At 41.8% G+C, this 24,933-nt stretch overlaps 2 protein-coding genes across 3 annotated transcripts in view; one reads left to right on the plus strand and one right to left on the minus strand.

The window, feature by feature from the left end:
- The window catches only part of LOC143140458 (ras-related protein Rab-25-like), a 230,825-nt gene that overhangs the window by 159,616 nt on the left and 46,276 nt on the right, over positions 1–24,933 (plus strand). The gene's annotated exons all lie outside the window — the stretch shown is intronic.
- Positions 7,471–23,932, minus strand: LOC143140444 (cytochrome P450 2K1-like). 2 transcript variants are annotated; one of them, XM_076301354.1, is made up of 9 exons: positions 21,317–23,932; positions 20,301–20,463; positions 14,816–14,965; positions 12,542–12,702; positions 12,162–12,341; positions 10,987–11,128; positions 10,151–10,335; positions 8,585–8,726; positions 7,471–7,741 (listed from the first exon to the last, which is right to left on the minus strand). In XM_076301354.1, exons 1-9 carry the CDS (start codon positions 21,512–21,514, stop codon positions 7,524–7,526), a joined length of 1,539 nt encoding a protein of 512 aa, XP_076157469.1. In that variant the 5' UTR covers positions 21,515–23,932; the 3' UTR covers positions 7,471–7,523. The 2 variants fall into 2 exon arrangements, with proteins under 2 accessions (XP_076157469.1, XP_076157470.1); XM_076301355.1 differs by lacking the exons at positions 20,301–20,463; positions 21,317–23,932 and adding an exon at positions 16,590–17,067.

Raw genomic sequence — 24,933 nt, forward strand, 5'->3', positions numbered from 1 at the left:
TCACAGTCTCCAGGGTACAGTCCCCAATTACACATGACAGTGGACACCAGCCACAATAATTGTGATACATCTATCACCAGCCACAAAGTAAATATAGACTGTGGATGATGCCAGCTCTGCCCTTCTGTCATGTCACATCCTGAATTTGCAGCTGATGCAGCTGAAGAAATTCCACTGGAATGGACTTTAATCTCCCTCTGATGTATAAAAGATATGACTTATTTAAATCAAATGTGGACAGTGAGCAGTGGCAGTCACCAAATTTGTAGATCTATTGACACAGCAGCCTATGAAGTCTGTGGGGGGCAAAAGGCGAGAGGGCTCAACAGGCCTACCGGTAACTGTTTCTGGGACTGTTGGCAATGTATAAAAACTGTTGTTCAAATCATATACACAGAAATCCTCCATATGTGATGAAAGTTGAATGTGTCTGAGAAAACCGTGAAGCATGAACACCAAAAGCTTGCAAAGGCTGCTTTAACATTCAATGATATACTATAGCAGCCATCGATTGTAATGGTTGGATTGCATGCCTTAAAACTGGTGAGCACTAAGGGCTACCTGCAAAGCGTAGGTGAATCGGGGTGACTTACCTGGGTGTCAGGTAATGGAGCTGTCCTCAAGATGTGGTGCTGGTAGTCAAATTAAAAAGTAGTACTTGAGGTACGGGGTATCTTGAGCTCAAACGAGCCGACAGTTCTGCCAGCTCACATCACTTTGCTGATGAGGGCAGTCAGTTCTCAGTACGTCATGCACGTGTATCATTGCGTTTCTGTATCTTCTCAGTTCGACATAGAAATGTAGCCTAACTGCTTCGCCGGATGCAAAAGTCTATCCCCTTCATTCAATCAAAATTATGGCAATTTCATTAACATTCTCAACATCAAGTGGAAATTTCTCCTTGCGAGTTAATCATATATCAATATCGTACATATAATAGGCCTACTGTAATCCAACAGCCCCTTGTAAGTGCAATTGGTCTGAAACCTAAAACGACATAAGGGTTTTTAATTGCTGTAGCCTATCAGTCAGTTTCTCCAGAAGGCAAAGCACCGTAGCAGTTTTCATAAGATAGCCTATCCGTCCATGGGAAAAGATTTAAGTGCTGCAAAATCACCATTTAAGCTAAGAACATATACACATTAAAATACGACACTAGTCTTCTCACTGAAACGTAACAGAAGCCATAATTTCATGTAGTTTCTCTCCCCCTGAAAAGTTAATGTTATAATTTCTCAATCATAATCCACTGTTTCTTCCACTGCCCCCAGGTCATTTCTTCCGGTTTGGGAAGCGGGGGTACCAAGGAGGGCACCGTACCCACGGACTCCCCTAGTTCCTTTCTCTCGAATCTGCCTCCGGCTGTCTTACAGCGTTCAAGTCGGACCGCTATTCTTTTGGCTTTTTTTCGGTAACATACAAACATCAGCTTCTGTTTAAATTCTCTCATGTTGCGCCTGTTTCTGTGATAACTGTCGCGACTATTACTGCTGCCGCAAGAACCACTGGTTTAAAATGAATTATAAATATCATAGACTGTTTGACATGTCTCTAAAAAGAGAAGAAACGAGGCAATTTCCTTCTGGCTAAAACAGACACAGTATGAAACAGTCCATATTCCTGAGGCTACGGCATTTTAAGTGGGCAGATGAGTTCCTTGATGCACTAATCAAAAGCAGAGCACGCCCTCAAAATCCAGTGATATTGCTCTGTAAGAAATCGATTGCATCCTATTCCAAAAACCAGCGTCGTCACGGAGCTGCTATGTGCCTTTTCCCAGATGAAGCAAAAAAACTGGCGCATAATCACAGTTTGAGTAGGGCTAATGCTACTCGAGCAGTCCGCGGGGTTCTGGTACACGCGCCTTTGAAAGGCTTGGACCCCCTTCAGAGAACAATCACTCAATATCGAAGCAGGTGAACGCAGAATAAAAGTCAGTGGAACTCGACTGTTGCCTCGTCAAATCTTCCACGTCGCCTCCACCCTCGCGTTTACCTCAGCGTGCAGCACGCACCTGTCTCTGTAATCAGGGCGCAAAGGCAGCAAAGAAACGATGTGCTTTCTGGACATGTGTCGAGAAAATTCTCCCTCTCTCTCTCTCACTTCATTATTCACTCACTCACTCTCACAAACAAGAAAATAGCGTAACTCAATTTAGTTCAAAGCTTTTTTTTTTAATGACAAGTAAACTTAAGCCATCATAATAATTAGGCTACAGTACTGCTATACATAAGAGTTCTAAAAATAATTGAGCCTCCTGGATGGAAGGTAAATGAACCACCGTTAAAAAAAGGACTTGACATTAAGGACTGATACATCAGTAATACATGGGAATTAAGCTGCAATATTAGCCTATCCCCAAGTCCACGTGTATGCTTTTACTGTAAGAGCATGCACAACGTCCAAAGCAAAGCCAAACATGCATGCCAAAAGTGCATTCAGATGCCAAAAGCAGTGATATGTCTAAACATGGCATGAGTGGCTTAATTTTGTTTTCCTGAAAAGCTCATTGTATTGGAGAAAAGAATGGGGTAGCAAGCCCCCACACTGCCCTCAACATGCTGGAAGCAAGCCCACACACTGTCCTTCACTATTCAGATCAGAAGCCTGGAACCACACAGAGCAGGTTGGGCAGCAGATCCTTAGTAAACAACAGTAACTACATTCTCTGAAGAAGAGAAATGTACACCACATATCTCCCTGCAAACTGCATCGGTGAAGTTCATGTTGAAAGAGTCAGGTGTATCACTGAGGTTGGAGGATGCATTTGGGAAAAAGTAGTGCTGTTGGTACCCAACTTCAAATGCTGGAATTTCAAAGATGGCTGCAATCTGTGTAGCTGTGGGCAAGAGGGATATGACTTCTGTCTGTCACATAGTGGGGAATCACTTTCTGTCTCCCCGGGGTAAAGGTTAAAGATGGGGGTAAAATGGTAAAGTGACCCCATTCGGTAGCTAATGCCGGGATTCCGAACTCCTGCCCTGGGAGAGGGGGAGGGGGAGAGCGTCCTCATTAGTCCGGCCCACCTGCTGATGCCACCTGCTGCCTGTAGCCTCACTCAGAGCAAAGAGCTTGGATATCACCCCAGCTGGGGAAAGGCTAACCTCCATCAGTTTGCGTGCTTTCTCGGCATACGTGCCCGTTAGGGGAGGAGAACATGGCTGCGGGATGGCGCTGGCTGCTCAGGAAGAGCCCCAGCAGAGGTGAGCAGCGCGGAGGATGTGCTTGGCACAGCCCCAGCTCCTCCCTCCCAATCCTCACTCACAACTCTTCCTCTCCTCTTTTCCTCTCTCTTCTCTCTCTTCTCCTCCTCCCGCTCTACCCCCCCTTTCTCAACCTAGCTATTTATCTATCCCCCTCTCTCTCCCTCCATCTCTATCTATCTCCATATCCCTCCCTCTGTCCCCTCTTCATATCCCTCTCTCTTTCTCTCTCCCTCTGTCCCTCTCTTCATATCCCCCTCTCTCTCCCTCTCTCTCTCTCTCTCCCCCTGAGACTGGCTCATAATAAGATTACGGAGATGCAGGTGTAAATGGCAACATCCGCGGGATGTCACTGAGGATGCTGTCATGTCGGAATGTTCAGATGTATTTCCAATCGGCATGAAGAGGATTCAGGTCCCAGTTCCGTCCTAATGGTAACCATGGTAATGGCTGTACCATTGCCGTAGGAGCTCTCTCTCGCGCTCTTTGTTTAGCAAGGGTCAAGGTGAGAGAGGAGGTTTTTTGCTTCTGCAACCATGTGACATCTCTGACAAACACACACTCACACAGGCACACACACACACACACACACACTCACAGACACACACGCACACCCACACACATGCGCAGGCACACACACACAAACACACACACACACCCCTACTATCTCCACACCCCCTCCACTCTCTGCAGGCCCCACACTCTTACTGCCACTGTACTTCTGGCCAAATTTCCCTTTTGTGGTACAGATGGCTACAAATCCTGCAAATTGTGGGTATACAGTCACCATGGAAACTGGGTCGACCAGTTGCTCTCTCTCTCTCTCTCTCTCTCTGCAGATTGGATTATGCTACTGTATGTGTGAAGGGTATAGCATTAGTGTGATAGTGTAATTGCAGTTATGACGCGAAGGTTCAATTGGAACCCACAATTCTCATTGTGGAGGTCTCTGTGCAGCACTGGTGTTCAGAGCAGATTTTGAATGGATTTTTTTTTTTTTTTTTAATGATGTGATTGCAAAAAATGTAAAATATTGTCTATGCTTGTTATTCCTTGTGTATGTTTCAGTCAGTAGCTTGTGCTGGTCTTAGAATCAGATTGACCATTAGAACATCTGAGCAACTTCATGTGAGCATTAAAAACTGGAAAGCATTGCGGTTTTTATTCTATTGATAACTCAAACTCCAGAACAGTAATTGACACTGTACCATGGCATGCATACAGTAGTATTTAGCTGCATTCATGTGGAAATATACAAATCTCCTTGCAAACTGTAATCACAACTAACATATTTTGAGAGTGATCACCTATATTGCTGCTGTATCTGCAGTGAGCCATATCAACAACGCAACTTTCACACAACAACTGATGACTCTGTTCATGATTCCAACCTCATGTGGTTAGAACACAGCAATTAGCCATTGGCTGTTCCTGACTCACATTGCAGTGCTTTGTAAAGTGCAATAGCTCTGCAGGAAAAAGGTAGGGAAATAAATAATTTAGATGTGGCATATTAATGAGTAGTGAGGAGGCTGTGTACCTTGGGTCCTTCTCCCTGGCAGGCCAGTCATGACCTAAGCCAGGGGCAGGAGACAGAGTTAGAAATGGAGACAAGGTGGTGGTGGTGCCGGCAATGTGTGTGTGTGTGTGTGTCGGTGGTGGTGGTGGGCATTTGTGGGTGGTGGTGGTGGTGTGTGTGTATATCTGTGTTGCTTTGGTGGTGTTGTCTGTGTATATGTTTTTTTTTTTTTTGGGGAGGGGGGGTGCAGGATGTTAATAAAACACTGCATATTTTAATGAAGGAGAAATTCATAGCTCCATATTAAACATGCAGGGGGATGTGTCCTCTCAGCCCCCTTTCTGACCTCTACACTCGCGCTGGGTCAAGTTGCGCCTCTTCTCACTTTATTGTTATTGTGGAAGAATTTTTTTATATAACACAGTCATTTAACTGGTAGCATATTCTGGTATCATTACCTCTGAAATCCATCCTGGCTTTATTGTATTTGCTTTCTCATGGAGTGTGCTTGCTTAGCTAAAGTACGGCATAAATAATTAACTGTGAGAGCTTTTTAATTGAATTCTATTCTGAAACCACAGCAGAGCTTTTTCAGCTTTTTCAAACAGAATGGATACTGACCTGACTGTACACACTGAAAACGGTGACGATATATATACATACATATTTTAACGACGATATATATATGTATTAATTTCTAGTTTGGTCAACAATCAGTGATCCACAAATGCTTCATTATGTAATCATGTCTCAGTGATCCAACACTGAGACATCTGGTTTTGACATGAGCACTTAATCAATTAATAATTTTTTTAAATATTTACAAATGGGGAATTACAGTTTCTTTAATCTTGAATTAATCAGGCAATTAAGTGGTGAGGTTTCCCTCTGGCCACACAATTAGTAAATGCCGCCCACTTTAGGCCCACTTAACACGTTCCCTCGATGAGCAGGAGTTTGTGTTAGTGTCGAAGGTCCTGTTTTGGGTAGATAATATTGCTTCAAGGCTGAAAGTTCTGTTAGCCCAGATGTTGTCAGGAGAAATGTCTGTGGTTATTCAAAAACAAATGCATAGAAATGAAATAAAAAGGCACTGCATGTCCATTCCAATTGAATAGGGACAGAACCCTTTTTACAAAATAGTGCACAACATATGTGCTCTCTCTCTCTCTCTATGCACATATACATAATTTACACCTTCATATAGTAAATGAAACCTTAAATCATTTTTGATCAGTTTTAATGATTGCTTTAATTTTAGCATTTCATTTTAGTAGTGTTAATTGGTGTTTGTTATGGGAGGCTGAGAACAGAGATGTATAAATCATGCATTCAAATGACTGGGGCTGATTAAAATGTGTGCGCTCCCAGGTTTGGAAACCATGCCGCCCACAAGCGGGATTAGATGGAGACATAACGCGAAGGGAACAGAAGAAAACTATTCGCTCTCACATCTGTTAAGGTTGCTATGGGAACAAAATGATGGCTCCCTTTCTAAAATAGATCCTCTGCTCTTGTTCCACCCACAGTTCTCGCGCTTAAGAGATGGTTCTTCTTCTACACACACACAAGACGTGGTCGCTTACACGCAGAAGGCATGGTTCTTCTTCCACGCATCACATAGTGCATGGTTCTAGACTCGCTTTTCTGCAGGTGCATTTTCCTCACATCTTCTCTCCATATCATTCCTTTGAGCTTCTTCATCCCCATTTCTTTACCTTTTTGAGCATCTTAGTTTTATAATTTCCTCTTCATCTGCACCCCCCCCCCAACACACACACACACACGGTTGTTCCACTCCTCTGTTGTCATGACAATGATGCGTAGGCGTGTGTGAGAGTGTGAGGGTCAGACTATTGAGGAAGTGACATCTCCTGGGCACCAAACAGCTTCCTGTGAGGTGCGTGTCTCCAGAGATGGGGGTGCGCCTGACTTTAGGCAACTCCCCCCCCTACTCATGTCTGGCTCCACGAGATGGCAGCATACTGAAGAATTACTTAAGGTCTTCTAATGTATGCATGCGTGTAAAAACTAAGTGAACGTTTGAGGATCAAGTTTACTCCTCCACTTTAATGCCTTAAACTCCAGTGGTGAAGATCAATGTAATCTGGCAAATTCATGTGGAGCATGCATTGCATTACACGGCTTAGATGTTGTCCTCTAGTAAATCCAATAATAGGATGTCTGTAATCAGGCCAAATTAGCCTTTCTGAATTAGCCTGTCTAGGGAAACAATTTCTTTTGGTGATCTCGTTGCAAATATAATGTGGGTTCTATTATTATACACAATCCTTAAGAAACTGTGCATGCTTTCTAGAGCATGAGCAAAAGGATGAATAACCAAGAGGTGTTTATAAGTTAGTCACCTGTCACTAAACAACAGTAAAAAAAAGTTTTACTTAGTTAGCAACTATGGCTTTGGGAAACGCGCCGCAGCATGATGCCGTGAAACATTTGAGCAGAGCTTTTGACGCCCTGTTTATATTTTTTCTTTTGGTCACTTGCATTGTTCTGCTATTTTGCATGAGAAATATGATGCAATAGAACAGCATGTTTAATGGATTCTGTGTGGACAGAGAGCACTCAATGCTATGCCACAATCAGATGCTTGCATGCAGTTAGGATGAGCTGTAACACCCTGAACCTGAGAACAACCTTTTATTTCAAACATAATATTTTTGCAATAAGATTTTACAACATATCTTTTGCTTTAAAATAGTAAAGTAAGAAAGTATAAAAGTGAAAATGCATTATGCAAACTCTTTAATGGCCATAGACCCCAGTCTCCTCAACTCATCACTTCAATCGGAGTCTCCTGCCATGTCATAACTATAGCCCCTTGGAACTGCACACAGCTTGTGGGGGGAGGGGGTGAGGGAAAATCCTACGGCGGGTGTCAGGTCCAGCTCGTCCTCCGAAACTCCAGGGGGCGGCGTGAAGTTAAAGTGCTGGAGAAGAGTGGTGAAGAAGAGGAAGAGCTCCATCCTGGCCAGACTCTCGCCCAGACACACCCTACGCCCTGGGACACAGCAAAGCAAAGACAGGTCATGACCTCCTGACACGCACTCTTTATATGGCAAACCCATGTTTACATGAGAATGGCCTGCATTGGGTTGACAGCACAGCTCAGCCATGCACTTGCCCGGACTCGAACCCGCAACCTGTTCTAGTTTTTTATATTACCTTGTCTACATTATACTTTACTCTCCTATTTGTCCATATTATTTATGCTGGTCTCTAGACCTTATTATTGCACTGTTGCACTGTTGGACTAATGTTGGACTACTTTTTGCACCTTCACCATGACACTCACTCTCTTGAGCACCTCACCATGCACACAGAACTACAGGCCCTGTAACTACAAGCGTCTCATGCTTGATCATCCTCAAGCACACTGGATTTTTTACATTTAATTTATATAGTATATTTAGTTTTGTTAGTTTTTCTTATCTCCTACTGTCTCTATTGTACAGTGGAGTTTGGTTATATGTTTATACTTATATTTACCATTTCTGCTGTATGTGCATGTTGTGTGTGATGTCTGTATGCTGAATTTCCCCTTGGGGATCAAGAAAGAAAGAAAGAAAGAAAGAAAGAATCTATCTATCTATCTATCTATCTATCTATCTAGTAGTACCTCAGATTGGGAGTAGCGCACGCTAACGCACATACTGCACAGCTATGTACCAGCTAGCCGCCGCTACACTTACATGGCTATGGAAATGCACTGACACTAACGCTTTTATGATTATTCTCTATACTGATCTGATCATCATCACTTATCATCCCCATGGCTCTGGGACACAGTAACACAAAAAGATAACAAAACATCTCAAAAGAACTTTCTTTGCATGAAAGATACCTGCTGAAAAGGGCAAGAAAGCATCTCTTTGGACAAACTGCCCCTTGTCGTCCAGGAAATGCTCTGGGTGAAATGAAGAGGGCTTCTCCCACTCAGCTTCATCCCTCAACACTGATGTGAGCAGAGGAATCACAGGTGTGCCCTGCAGAACGGGGAGGCAGACAAGAAAGACTGTACAAGTGTAATTTAGCACATGCCTGAGAGAATATTTCTGTAATCCCATCCTAAAATCTGATAAACAATATGTAAGAGGTAAGCATGCCCAGTAGTAAATGTGCATTGTAGGTATCCAATGCAGTTTCAAGTTGATTCAGTTTTCTTTGTGAATGAATAATGTATCGTAAATAAATAAATATCTGTTCTATTCATTAAAATACAGGGTGCATAAGCATACACCCCCCTATGTTAAATTCCTCTAGAGGCAGGCAGATTTTTATTTTTAAAGACCAGTTATTTCATGGATCCAGGACACTATGCATCCTTGGCCTTTGGAATTAAAATAGCCCCACATCATCATATACCCTTCAACATACCTAGAGATTGGCATGATGTGTATTTCACTTAGCCTATTAGCTTGTTTGATTTGCATTTGTAGCTCAATGAGCATTCCTCTTTTTAGTCAACTTTAGCATGGGGGTGAATACTTATGCAACCCACTGTAGTAGGCCATTTTCAGCGATTAGTTTGTAGGACCTACACACTACATTCCTCATGTCTGAACAAGTTTTCATGTAGGTAGAAGTGCTGTCTACACCTTTAGTCTGATTAAAGTACAGTAGTTTCTCCTGGTGCGTAGCTCCAAAACAAAGTACAGTGAAAAGTGTGAAAGTGTGAGACCGCACACAGGGGCTGGATGATATCAAAAATATATTAAAAGTGTCGAAAAGGTCTTAAGGTCCATTCACACCAAGAGCGATAACGATAACGATAACGATAACTATAATAAATATCGTTCTTGTTAATATGAATGACGACGTTCACACATAAACTATAACGATAACGACATGAAGAACGAGATAATTGGGGATCACTTTCAGAGCGATTTTCAGAACGATACAAAGCTAATAGCCAATCAGAACCCATCGAATTTTTTTAACCGTCACATTCATTAACACAAGGAGAGACTTTGTTTATCGTTGTTCAGTGTAAACACTTTTATCGTTATGGTTATCGTTATCGTTCTTGGTGTGAATAGGCCTTTACAGGCCACGAGCAAACAAATGTTTCGGGCCTAGCCCATCATCAGTGTTCCCAGTTTGAACAGGTTTTCATTCATGTTGTGGCGTCTGTGTTTGGGCAGCAGATCTGAGGTAAGGAACTGTAAGGGTGTGATCAGACAAGACACACTTTGCCGCTTGTAAAACACGAGGTGCCGTCGATCAATTGAAGGCGCTCCGGGCGCCTCTGCAGAAACGTAAGGCGCAGTAGGCACACAAAATGCAAGGCGCTCTGGGCGCATGAGCTACACGCAAAATGCTTATTGCCAATATGAAACAACATAAAAAGGCGCACCTCACTGCAAAAAACGCGTCCTGTCGCGACCTTAAAGACCAAACACAAACCTACCTTCTTGATGAAGTATCCCTGGAAGTGGACATCACAGCTGGTGGAGTGGGGTACACTCATGGGCGCGATGTTGGCGACTCTCTGGGTCTCGTGGATCACAGCGTTGGTGTAGGGGAGGCTCCTCCTGTCCTCAGCCACAGGCTGTCGCCCACCGATCACCCGGTCAATCTCCTCCTGCACTCGGCCTGAAAGCAAACCAAATCATCAGTAGGACTCAGTAGTAACAACCTGAATAGATCCTTGTGTTTCCATCTGAGGGACAGATGGCCAGATATATACTAAAGATCGATAGAGTTACTAGTGTGTGAGAGAGAGTGAGAGAGAGTGAGATAGAGTGAGAAAGAGAAAGAGATTTTCTTAAGGGAAATTAGAACATTACAGTATACGGTAAGTAAGTATAAATATTCTTTTGATCCCGTGAGGGAAATTTGGTCTCTGCATTTATCCCAATCCGTGAATTAGTGAAACACACACAGCACACCATGAACACACAGTGAGGTGAAGCACACACTAACCCGGAGCAGTGAGCTGCCTGCTACAGTGGCGCTCGGGGAGCACTGAGGGGTTAGGTGCCTTGCTCAGGGGCACTTCAGCCGTGGATGTGGGCATAGGAGAGCAGTGCTCAACCACTTTCCCCGCCCACATTTTTCCTACTGATTGGGGATCGAACCAGCAACCCTTTGATTACAAGCTCGAAGCCCTAACCAGTAGGCCACGGCTGCCCCCGAATTGTTAAGGATTATTACATAATCATTTCTACTTTTTTCATTCCTTACTTCTCTTTTTGGACAAATGTCTCACCACTGAAGGCACTAAGTAGTGGATTTGGTCATCACCTTGGATTTGAGGGTACTTGGCCATAAGCAATAGCCCCCAGCGCAGTGTAGCCCCCATGGTGTCTGTGCCGGCCGCAAACAGGTTAGCGACACAGTAGACCAGGTTGTCCTCATGGAAAAGGGAGTCCTTGTTGCCCACTGTCTGGATCCGCGCAGACAGACACACACACAAACACGTGCATGCACACACACACACACACACACACACACACACACACACACACACACACAGAGACAATGTTCAAGGTTCTGAACAGGTATTCAGACATTTAAGGCCTTTTCTTCTGAAATTAATTAACTGAATAGACATGGATAAGGATGAATGTTCAGAGTGCTTCAAAATTAGAGATATGAAACCGCTTCCTCCTTTCTCTTATAAAAATAAAAAGACAGGCCATGACCAAATTCCTAAGAATCGAGGGGGCTTCTCAGAAAGACATAGCTGAGTAAATAGCACATGTCATTGTGGTGACAGAAGTAGAGGAGCCTCTTACATGCGCACATACAGTAATATAAGTTTACACTGACATACCATCATGCACTTACTGTATTACATTGCTACTTGGTACTCTTGAGATTGTCATTGGAAGGCCTATTGTAGGATCGGATGAAAATCATCAGTAGTCTAATCTAAATATACATTGTTAATTGTATTAGAGCAAAAGAGAGAACTCTAATAGCTTTTCTCAAGTTGCTTAAACGAACCACATTATGAACAAATAGAATCTCAAATTTTTTTTTAACAAGATTGATTCCTGGGATCAGAGTCCCGGATTTGTCTAACAGATTCTTTCTTTGCAGTGCACACAAACTGATGAACAGAGCAGAAATCAAGTCTATGTATATGTGCCTAGTGTATGTGTGCACACACACAACTGGGGCTACTTCTGCTGCTGTGCACTAGGTGTAGATAGATAGATAGATAGATAGATAGATAGATAGATAGATAGATAGATAGATAGATAGAAGCATCACAATAACACATTTTGAATCTTACTTAAATATTCTACTTTGTGTCTTTTATGTTTTCCATTTGATGTATTACTTCTTGAAGTAGTTTTTAACTATTGCCCTTTTATTGTTTACTATTATTCTTTGCTTTTGATTATGTAAAGCACATTGAATTACCTCAGTGTATGATATGCGCTATATAGCCCATTTAAACTGGTCAGTACCTCAGCACTCTCTTTCCGGCTCAGGAAGGAGTCAATGAAGCCCTGGCAGTCTTGAGGGTCCAAACTCTCTTGCCGTCTCCTAGCCAGGTGTCTAATCTCCTCAACATCATCATACACATTCTTCATCAGACGTCTCCAGCTCCAGAGAAAATGACGCAGCCAAGGAAAGATGTTATAAACCTGGGATGACCGCAAAAAACAAGTAATGACCCACTTGCCCTGCATAATATATTCACCTACACAGGCATTTCTGGACAGAAAGATACTTCTTTTTATTTCTTATTACATTACAAGGTGTCAACAGTTTATGAGAATAAATATTCTCTAGTATTTATATGTTTCTGCAATCAAAGCCCCTAAATTAAATCAGAATAGCCTACCTGTATTGATGCATAGCCAGTGATTGCAATACTTTCATTGGCTCTGTTGACACGGACCTTAAACTGAGGGTCTGCATAATCAAAGCGGTTTCCATACACAATGGCAGATATAATGTTGGAGACGGCATAATTCATTGGCTGGGAGGTATCAAATGCAGCACCTGCATAAACAATAATAATAATAATAATACATTTTATTTGTTACATAGCGCCTTTCAAGTCACCCAAGGTCGCTTTACACACTAGACATTGAGACAAAATGCCAGACGGAGCGGCGTAGTCGCCAGCGTTCCCGTGACATCAAGACAAACAAACAAATTTACAAAAGACGCACAAGACAAAAGATGCCTGATGGAGCGGCGTAATCACCAGCGTACCCGAGACACCTAACGGTAGACATATAACACAGACAACAAACAAAAATCAACAAGTAATAAAATAAATAAATAAATAAGAAATTAAAATAAAGAAAAGTCCGTGTTAACTTAACGTTAGTCCCACTCAGTCCAATGGCAATGATATGTACAGCTGTGTCTTTAGACCAAACCGGAGGATTTAACGTTAACAGGCCTTCAATAAGTGATGTTAGTAGGCCCTAGGCTACTTGTAACAGTTAGACTGCAGTCTAGCTAGATCACTGGAAGCATAACCAAAGTTCCTGCTTTAACCCTCTCTGGCATAACCGTCTGAAGTCGTGGGCGATCTTGCAGATCAGCAACTCGGTGGACTCAGGGCCAGGTTAAGGTCATCTGGGGCCCGGGGCAGAGATAACGTGTTTACAAACTTACTTTACAGAAAATTGTAAATAGCCTACTGTCATGCAGTTAATGGAATACTGTGAGTTGGGAAGTTATGGTAGCCTAGGCCAGGGGTTCCCAAACTTTTACACGACAAGGCCCTCTAAATACCACTAGGTTCTGGCCAACGACCCCTGTGATGTGTTATTAAACCCATCGACAATACTACGGCAAATGTAAAAATACATTAAGCTAATCCTAATAATTATTTTAGCCACAAGCACTTCGCGATGGAGCATACAGTGTGTAAAAATTGTATTTGGGGCTTTCTGCTATATGAGAGCTATCACTCTACTATTATTCCCAGTCATTATCATAGGAAATATAATGTTCAGATATGCCTCACATTATTATAATGGCATTGTATAAAAACCCTTATAGTAATAGGTATATTTAAAAATTTTCAAATGTATTTATTGTTTGCTTTTATTTTTCCTTCCAACTTGCTGAGGCCCCCCTGGCACCCCCTCGCGGCCCCCCAGGGGGCCCCGGCCCCCACTTTGAAAACCACTGGCCTAGGCCACACACACAGGGGCAATTCTCTCTCGAGTAGCCTGATGATATGCACAGTGCGTACTTGGGTACCATAGACTGTATATATAGTTCTATATATACAGTCTATGTTGGGTACGGCCGTGGTTTTGGCACGTCTGGCTGCCGCTCTCTCTTTTTTCGAGCTCCGCTTTCATATTTCCTAATTGTCTCATGCGAAGCCATTGTTGTCTGTGATAGCATGCATTGATAAGGGGAAAGACAGGTGACGATAAGACATTTGTTTTCTTTTTTAAATGTCCCGCGCCGGGGCCCCCTAGTGGCCGGGGCAGCAGCCCCTTTGCCCAATGCACAAACGCGGCCCTGGGTGGACTTATGACAGCGACAGTTTGATGCTCCGAGAGATTGCAGTTCTTCAACGTAGTTTCAAACGTTAGCAGCACAATCCAGACTCCAGACAAGGCAGATGGCAGCTCGCAGGTCTGCAGCAGCTCGGCGGCCGCGGTAGATCTTTCGCAGAGTACCATCTAGGTCCAGCTGTCCCGAGAAATCTCCTCGACCAGACAGTGAAGTGCAGCACCGCTCACGGATGGATGGATGGAAGAATGTCAGTCCAGGGCAAAAGCTAACGTTAGCCATAGCAAGCTCCCAATGGACCAACTTTAACGACATCAGCCGACTTGGAAGCAGTAACGTAAAAGGGACTAAGAATAACACGAAAACTATCAAAAATAACGTAAATAAAGAGAGAATACATTTAACTACACAAATCAATAAAAAAATGAACATGACATTACATAAAATTACGAACATTACATAAAAACAAACAAAAACATGGTGCCAGAAGGAGCGGCGTGTCAGCGTCCCCGTAACCTAGCAACCTCAATGACCATTATACTCAGAAAAATTATACATTATAACATTATTTACATTATTTTGGTTTCATCAAATATAATGTAACTGTACTGTACTAAGTGGACCTTACCATTAAATCGTTGAAACACTTCTATAAGGTATTGAGTCTCTTCTTTGATTTTCTCCTCAATGACTCTCTTGCCCATTCCAAAATCCCGTAATGTAGTGAGCGCAAATCGCCTCATGTCTCTCCACGTTTTTCCATTGGAAAATAATATCCCTGTTTAAGAGAAGAGTTTGGTTGTAAATCCTGTAAAGCTTAACAATGTCTCTCCACGTTTCTCCATTGGAAAATAATTTCCCTGTTTAAGAGAAGGGTTTGGTTGTAAATCCTGTAAAGCTTAACAAACACTTACAGGTGAGTGCTACACGGCTTTTGCTCCCCTGACATATACTTCCTGAAAGTTGTCCATAACAAAACAGATGTGACTTAAAGATCTCATGTGTGGAACATATACTTACACTATCACACCTATACTTATTAATTTGGCTGATTCTTTTATCCAAAGTGATTTACATACAAGGGCCACAACCCCACAACTTTCCTGGCTAGTGCATGCCAGCCCAGCCACTACGCCATCATCACACCATGCACACAATTGCAAGTTAAATGTAAAAATAAAGTGAGTTGTTTTTGGAAGAATGAGTCACATTGAGTCACAATTTGTGTATGGTGGTGTAGTGACACCATGCAGGATTTGCATTCTTCTGCATTCTTCATGGATTTCATTGTATATGTGAATAGAGATAAATGTTAATTATTGATAAACAGAGCCGGACAATAACGGAGTACATTTACTTGAGTACAGTACTTAAGTACAATTTTGAGGGATCTGTACTTTATTACTCGAGTATCATTTTTGGGGAGCACTCAAGTACATTTGAGAGGCAAATATTGTACTCTTTACTCCACTACATTTCTATCCATAACTGTGAGTACCCATTACTTCTAAAAAAAAAGGAAAAAAGAAAAGTCTCGGAAATCCTCAATTTGTTGTTTCCCTCTCAAACGTGATTGGATTGTGCAGGCGCCACTGATTGGGACAGCCTATCAGCAATCACCTTCAGCTTTCCGCCAAAGTCAACTCCATGGTCAGATTTAGATAAGAGACGACATCATGGACCAAACAAATGGATGAAGACGCAGCAGGTCCATCCCGGGAATGTGCCAACCTGTGGCCCCAAATCGCCAGACTATTTAAATTTTCTGAACAAGTTAATGATAGTTTTCTTCAAGTGTTTCAATTAGAAAATAGTATTTTGTATTTGAAATACGTATTTTAAATACATGTATTAGAAATACTGCCCATCCCGGGCAACATGGTAAAAAGATGAAAATGACTTGATTTTACTTTTAATTCCTTTTACATTCTCCAAGGTATTAAAATTTTTCATAACTCCATGTTGGCCGTTTCTGTACATAAATGTAAGCACTGTGGCAGTAGTAATGCAATATTTAGAAAATGTAGGCTACTCTTGTACTCTTGATACTCAAGTACTTTTAAAAACAAGTACTTCAGTACTTTTACTTAAGTAGACATCTGACTGTTGTACTTTTAATTGTACTTGAGTAAAATTTAGCAAAGGGTATCTGTACTTTTACTCAAGTAATGAAGCTGTGTACTCTGTCCGCCTCTGTTGATCAAGCGCCCAGTCTAATAAGGCTGACAAACAGACAGAGATACAAGGAGCTGGAAAAAGCAGAGATTTTAAAAAATGTTGTTTAGTGGTTATATCTTCAGGGCAAAAATGCAAAAAAGGGAGGAGTGTACAGACTGGGAAATGTTTAAGCAATCCTGTTCGGACATTGACATTCTCACAGATGTTGTCAGTTGTTATGTCACCTTTTGTGAAGATAATGTTATTCCTGAAAAAACTGTAAAGGTGTACCCAAATAGTAAACCGTGACGAAAGCACTCAGGGCACTCCTATACAGAGCTGGGAACCTTCCAGAGCTTGAAAAACAAAAAAAGGAAGTTAAACATTAAATTGCAAGAGCAAAGCGGAGCTATAAAGAAAAGCTAGAGGACCAAATGGGGAACAATAATCTAGGCTCTGCTTGGGATAGCATGAAAACCATAATCGGAACAAAGGAAATAAGAAATTCTAAATTGGTGCTGGATGGGTTCACATGTGATAGAAAGCTGGCACAGACGTTGAATGAGTTTTATCTGAGGTTTGACTCACCCACATTTAAGGATGCCATTTTAGAGCAAAAAAACTACCTAATGGATAGTGCCCCAGCGCCCTTTGATTTGCATGCCGTAGTAGATACCTTCAGACACTCAAAGGTTAAGAAGAGCCCCGGGCCTGATAACATAGGGGGTCGCCTACTCACTTCGTGTGCTGAACAACTTGGTCCAATATTTTATTACATATTTAAGCTCTCCCTGAGCCAACAGAGAGTCCCCAAAATTTGGAAAAATTCGACTATTGTTCCAGTGGCTGAAATCAGTCGCCCTAAGGTTTTAAATGATTTTAGACCAATTGCCTTGACCTCATTGGTGTCATTGAAATGTTTTGAAAAACTAATGAAAAGGGTGCTCCTTATCAAAACAGAGAATCTATTGGACCCACTACAATTTGCCTATAGGGCCAGGCGGAGGGTTGAGGATGCTACAGCCACTCTGCTTAATCTGATACTTAAGCACCTTGAAGGTAGCAACACTCATGCCAAATTTTTATTTGGCGATTTTTCATCAGCCTTTAACACTATTCAACCACACATTTTAGTTGATAAGCTGTTAAGTAACTTTGATTTAGATTTCAGTTTAGTGGGTTGAATTTTGGATTTTTTAACGGACAGAACTCAGAGAGTAAGGGTATAAGTATAAGTATATATAAGTATAAGTATATATACTCTTTTGATCCCGTGAGGGAAATTTGGTCTCTGCATTTATCCCAATCCGTGAATTAGTGAAACACACTGCACACAGTGAGGTGAAGCACACACTAATCCCGACACAGTGAGCTGCCTGCAACAACAGCGGCGCTCGGGGAGAAGTGAGGTGTTCACTGTGTGCTGAGTGTGTTTCACTAATTCACGGATTGATGCAGAGACCAAATTTCCCCTCGCGGGATCAAAAGAGTATATATACTTGTGTCCTGTCCTCTCTTTTATACATTTTATACACTGATAACTGTCGCAGCCAGCATACAAACAGACATATTTAAAAATGTGCAGATGACTCAGTTATTGTCAGTCTTTTAAATGGAAAAGAATCTGAGCATGGTCCTGTTTTAAACGATTTTATAGCCTGGTGTGATAGTGCCCACCTTCACTTGAATGTATCCAAAACTAAGGACATGGTCATTGATTTTAGGCGCAACCCTCCCCCTACCCAGGTCACTGCTATAACGGCTCCCACACACAGCTGCGTTCCGACAACGCATGCCAGTGGGTGTTCCCGACGGTAGCTATGCAAATGACTCGAAGTAAAACCGTAATGTGATTGGTTGGTGCCGTCCGTAGATTGGCTTGATTGGCCGGTGCCGTCTGTCGGTGCAGCAACAGCTGAACTCCTCAACGCGAGCGGCGGGAGAAACGCGACGCAACGGACCCACAATTCAGTTCGGCAACGGATCACGTGAGCCCATGTAAAGTGAATGGGATGCGTCTCCAGCAACGCGATGCACGCAGCTGTGTGTGGGAGCCGTAAACGGTCAACCTGTAGAGGTAGTGGGCTCATATAAATACCTGGGAAGAATTTATGACAGGCTAAATTTTAATCTTAACATAGAGAATATCTGCAAGAAAGGCCAACAGCGACTCTTCTGCCTCCGTAAAATGGCAATATTCAGTGTGGATAAAACCATTATGGATATTTTATAAATAGGGATGTCCGATATTGGCTTTTTTGCCGATATCCGATATGCCGATATTGTCCAACTCTCAATTTTCGATTCCGATATCAGCCGATACCGATGTCGATATGTGGGTTATTTTTCCTCAAAACTAATTTAGGTAACATCACATATCTCCTGTTGTGGAATTAACACAACATGCTTAATGTTATTGTGATGCCCCACTGGATGCATTCTTGAATGCAACAAGGGATACCTTCTTATACGTGATTTCTGCAACAATGGTAGGCTAGCCTACTGAAAACGTTTGGATATTCTGTTGTTTTCTGCTGTTGGTTAAATAGATAGACACACATATAGGGAAAACACTTGATATTGAATTTATGTGCTACAATGCAGGCCTGTTAACTGTATGACAACAGTGGTTTATTTAAACTACATCATAAGGATTTATTTCGTCAGTCATCATGCTCATTTTAATGAGTAAGAATGAAAGTCCTGCTGTATTTATTGCCAACAAAATTCCGCGATATCTCCCGCGAGTCACGTCAGGCAGACTGTAGCCTGTCTGTCCGGGATGAGCTGCCCTCTGTTGTAGCTCCTCCCGGCTAGCCTCTGAAGATCACGTTTACGCATAGCGTTTACTTAGTAAGCCAGACTCAGTCCATCTCAAACAAGCCTGTTGCAAATCGCAAGTTTAACGTCAGAAGGAGACACTTGAAAATAATTCCAAACCACAGACATAATGTTGAAACAGAGCGAGCAAGTTTGTTACTGCAGCCATCCACGCTTGTTTGTATGCTTCAAGACGCAGCTTGATGAGGTCATCATCTGTGTGCCGGTAAACACTTCAGGAGCGCATAGGCACTAACGCAAGCATTATTTTATCGGTTTTAAGGCAAAAAAAATCCGATAACGATATTAACAGATATTACATTTTTATGCTAATATCGGGCCGATAATATCGGTGGGCCGATATTATCGGACATCTCTATTTATAAATCATACATTGAATCTGTTTTATCTTTTTCTATAATATGCTGGTATGGAAATCTGAATGTAAAGGATAAAGCCTCACTCGCCAAAATAGTGAAGGTCAGTGGCAAAATCATAGGTGCTAAGCAAAGCAGCCTATCAGACCTGTACAGTAGATTTGTCCAAAAAAAGGCAGAATCTATTTTATCAGCAAATGGTCATCCTCTTCACCCTGAGTTTCAGCTGCTACGCACGCTTCAGATTCCCTGCAGTTAAAACCAATAGATATAGACATTCATTTGTTCCCAGTGCCATTTCTCTATTGAACTCAGATTTTGGAGCTCTGGGCTGACATCATGGTGTTTTTGGTGCACAGTGTGAGGTATGATTTCCTGCTGCATGAAGGTACTCAATGGAGAGCAGAAAGTGTTTCCTGTTTTTATTGTATTTTATTTATTATTTTTTTTGCCTGTATACACACTGCACTGCTTATCTGCATGTACTGTATGTTTTCTTCACCCATTGGGTGTTCATGTTGTCATGTTGTACTTTTTGTATGTTATCTATGGATGTCTTGCTGCAAACCAAATCGCCCTTAGGGGACAATAAAAGCTTTAAGTAAGTAAGTTCTGCCATGCCTGGCACCGACATAGGCCAATAATCAGATAGATCTTTACTTAAAGCCTTTAAACATAACTGTAACTGGTTTTCACATAGAACTCCACACTCCACTCTTAACTAAAGACACAAAATATCTAAGAAAAGGGGTACCTTACCATGTCCTTTGTTGAAATCATGGAAGATGGGCGTAATGTCTCTATTCCCAAACTCCTCTGCATAGTTTACAAGGGCTTCTTTGACAGTTTTGTATCCTGCCAAGACTATCACTTTCTTGGGGCCAAAATGAATGGTAAAAACAGATCCATGTTTCTTGGATAGCTGTGGATGCCCAATAATACAATAACTATGTGGTTAGCAAAACAAATATCTTTAAAACCATTACTATTTATTAAGGGTGTCACGATTTCGATTTTATTTCGAAATCGATCGAAATTACATCTCAATCTCGAACTTCGAACTTAAAAGTAGAATCGACGATGCAGCCAATGTCACGTCCAGCATGTATGCTAAAACGCACAAACACACGCACGTATTGAACTGCAGCGTCAACACTCCTCTAATTTATTAGGCTGCAGCCAGTTAAAATATACACATCAACCTACCGAAATCAAAGCCCCTCTTGCTACTTTGAAATCACCGGTGTGGAAGTATTCATTCATTCACGTCAATTAAAACTAACTTAGCCTACTCAACTTGCAAGTGAAAAGGTGATCTAGTTACAGTCCAAAGTTACTTTCAGGCTTAAAATGCACATTGATAAGTACATATTCCGTGAACACTAACCTTGGGTCTCTTCGGCGTGTGCTGAAACAATCAAATTATCATTCTGTGTTGTTAGCTTGTTAGCTTAATGTTAGTTCTGTTTACATTACAACCTCACAGTTGGAACGGTTTCAAAATAAAAAGCTGTTTCAAAATAAAAGCCCCCTGAAACAGAAAAGGAAAAGGCCAAAAAGAGTAAATAACATACAAGTAATGCATTAATAGTAATATACAAAAAAAAGATCGAAAATCGAATCGAATCGTGACTTTAAAATCGAAAATTACATCGAATCGAGGATTTGAAGAATCGTGACACCCCTACTATTTATTAAATAAATGAATGAAAGAAACGCAAAAGCTGTTTTTGTTCAGCCATACAAACAGGACTCATTGTTAAAATAAATCTCACCTCACAAAGCCCCTCATAGAGCCTATTGAGGTCCAACTGTAACAGATTTCCCAGAATAGGGATGGGTCTGGGTCCTGGAGGTTCCTTTCCCTTCCTTGCAGTGTCTGCAGCGAAAAAGTGAAAAGAGGCGAACACCACAAGACAAAGTAGGCCTAAAGCTAATGTGCAGGGCACCAAAATACCCTCCAAAATAGCCATATTGTAAACAAACAAACAAAAACCGATTGATAACTGTGTCTCGTGTTGGACAAATGTAGGCTACTACAGCGGAACGCGTCTCAGTTGTTAGCAGGTTATTCCAGTGTGACTATCGTGGCACATTAGGCAACACCTGCCTTCAAAGGGACCGTTCGTTATTTATAAACGGGGTCACCGGAGGAAAATAAGGGAGGGTCATGTCTTTTTATTCTTTGTTGAGGGGAGGGTCACCTAACTTTTTTTCGTCTAGGAGGGAGGGTCACCCATCTTTTGTATTAATGAAAACAGCCTAAAATCAAAGTGGCTTGTTTGATTGTTGATTTCTGTCGCCATATAACGTTCTCTTTCGTTCCATAGCTCTGTCAACATTGAACAATGAAAATAAGTGAGATTTCCCGGGTTTCTCACGCAAAATACGGAAAATGTCAACATTCGTTCCCATTAACATTGGAAGGGTTGGAGCAACAAAGTAGCCTACTTTATTCACGCCTAACAGCCTATATCCATTTGGTCAACTTTATCCAGCCCTAAAAAAGCTAAATTTAACTTTGGTTTACTTGTAGTTTACCGTGTAGCCTAACTTTAAACGGTGTGCATGCTTAACATAAAGCATACTTGTGCTTCATTCATCCACACATCCAGCTCCTAACGTTTTGACAAGCATTTCTACCAATTGACCTTGTTCCTGCCCATCTCTAGCTTTGCTGTCTCCATCCTTTCTGTTTTTGTTGTTTGCAAAAAAAAATATAGTATTTATTGGTAACCAGCAACAAGTGCAATTTGTTAATCGCTGTCATTCTCTCTCCTGCCAACAAAAAATGTGTTACGTTCCAAGTAGCAGTGCGTAATTCTGCTTCATAAAGTTGAACAAATACATTTGGTCATATAAATAGCCAGTTTATGGTCTACAGTGTAGTTGGTAAGTTATGGTAGGCCAACTTGGAGTGAATATACAGGGGGAATTTTTTGTCTAGCTGAGTAGCCTGGCAAGTGCGCATGTAGGCATAGCCTACGGCCGAACACTGCAAGCTGCAAGCGCTCTCACGACAACCACGTCGTTAAATAGGCCTAGGTTAACATCACTCTGAGTTCGCATTCAAGCAAGCAAAACGATGATTTGAATACATCTGTTTCACTGGAAGGGCAAGGGGTAACAACAGGACTACACAGAGACAGGCCAGAATGCAGGACTAATGTTATGAGATTATTACAGTAATATGGGATATTCTACGGGAAAATATTAAAATGGCAAGACAGCAGGGAAACGTTAAAATGATAAACCCGGAAAAAGTTGGCATGTTAGGTATTTTTCGGTCCCTGTGAGTATTTGTGAAATTGTGCAAACGGCCTTTTCAAGTCATTTGAGAAGGAAGGAGTGTAGCAAGCTCCCAAATTGACGCTCGTCTGAGAAATTGAGTTTTGGATAATGTTCAGCTTCGGCAGCTTTACAATGACTGAGGAAGCCTAGAGACGAGTCCATAGCAACAAGTTCGTGTGTTGAATTTGTTATTACCCAGCGTGCTTTGTTGAATGGTCTCAATGCTTTATTGTTTTATTTCATGTGAATACTTACTAGAGGAGTAACTTTTCAAGTAGGCTAATGCAGTTGCAGGAAGTGTGCATTTAGTTTCCATGCTTATTGTGTTTCCACAACAATGTTAGTGAGTACTCTGTGTCTACTGAAATGGCCGCCATCTTGGTGAAGTGTGATGTGTAAGATCAGAAAGCAGAGGTTGATATTTAAGACGGTAGCATACGTTGATGTGTTTTCATAGCGCACAAGAGAGTGGGTGGAATACATCGACAGTAGGCCGGGGAGGGTCATGTCATGTTTGAAAATGCTGCTGGAGGGTCGTTGAAAATTATATTGCAGTCAGGGAGGGTCATGTAACTTTTGATCGAAGCACTCAAAATCCCTCCGGTGATCCCGTTTATAAACAACTAACGGTCCTTTATTAGGGTAATCATTCGACCCTTGCGTGTTTACACAAGCCTTACACTTTTAACACGTGAAGAGGCAGATCGACATGTAGGCCTACAGACGCATACGCCACTATGGACTATAATATTATTCATGTAAAAACACTTAGTGGAGCATGCCATACAAAATATTCATTAAGCTATTGTAAATTATTCTGCAGAAGAAAAAAAACGCCAACCTGATTGTCAACCGATGATCTTGTATCTTATCTTGATGAGCTGTATCGCTGTGTGGGGCGGAAGCTGCACTGAATACAACAGAAAAGCCCTGCAGCGCATAGTGAACACAGCTGGAAGGATTATTGGTGCTTCACTCCCCTCCCTGAAGGACATTTACACCTCCCACCTCACCCGCAAGGCGACCACAATTGTGAGTGATGCAAGTCACCCCGCTCACAATTTGTTTGATCTACTGCCCTCTGGGAAGAGGTACAGAAGCCTGCGCTCCCGCCCCACCAGACTCACCAACAGCTTCATACACCAGAGGGGTATTCCAGAAAGCAGGTTTACTTGCTTAACTGGATATGTTAACACAGAGTTAATGGTAAACCTGTGATTTCAGTTCCAGAAAGCTCAAATCTGATCAGGCTATGTAAGTAACTATGGTATAGGCTCTGAACTTAACTGGGTATGTAAACCCAGAGTAAATGGTAAACCTGGGATTTCAGTTCCAGAAAGCTCAAAAATGACCAGGCTATGTAAGTAACTATGGTATAGGCTCTGAACTTAACTGGGTATGTAAACCCAGAGTAAATGGTAAACCTGGGATTTCAGTTCCAGAAAGCTCAAAAATGACCAGGCTATGTAAGTAACTATGGTAACATAGGCTCTGAACTTAACCTGGTAGGGGGTAGGTTTTGTTCAGGTTATGTTCAATTATGTTCGGTTATTTCAGTGCATGTTCAACCAGGCCGCTATTTTTACACTTGTCACACAATGGCGTTTCATTTTGACGAAGGTCCGATTGACAAAGAAGCACAAAATCATGTAGGCTAAAATTCATCCGTGCAATTCACCGTGAGAGGGCCATAGAAAACGACATCACATGATAGCCTATACATTCTTTTCTAAACGAGTTTTTCAAGAGCGCTAGAGTTTTTCAGCTGAATCCTAAATATAGGCTATAGGCTTGAAAAGCATTCTCCATCCCTACATTACGCATGGTGGATTATAATAGAATAAAATAAATCTTTAATGTAGGCTAGCTAGCCTACACCATAGTGGACATTTGTCTTTGGCCCACCAGACAGATGGACAAACAACATCTCAGACACATTGAAGATATAATTAAAACAAGTACAGTAGCCTACAAAAAAGGGAAAACATATAGAAAATTAATAAAGACTGCATAACAGCTGTCATGCAGGTAGGGCTATGCGTGTTGTCACTAAGTTTGGTTAAGAATGCTGATGGCATTTGGGACAAAATAGTTTTAATAG

The sequence above is a fragment of the Alosa pseudoharengus genome, unplaced genomic scaffold (genome assembly GCF_046254945.1).
Source record: "Alosa pseudoharengus isolate Yale_2024_CS ecotype anadromous, Long Island Sound unplaced genomic scaffold, YU_APseudo_1.1 YU_APseudo_1.1_scf_23, whole genome shotgun sequence".
In the NCBI taxonomy this organism is placed as follows: domain Eukaryota; kingdom Metazoa; phylum Chordata; class Actinopteri; order Clupeiformes; family Clupeidae; genus Alosa; species Alosa pseudoharengus.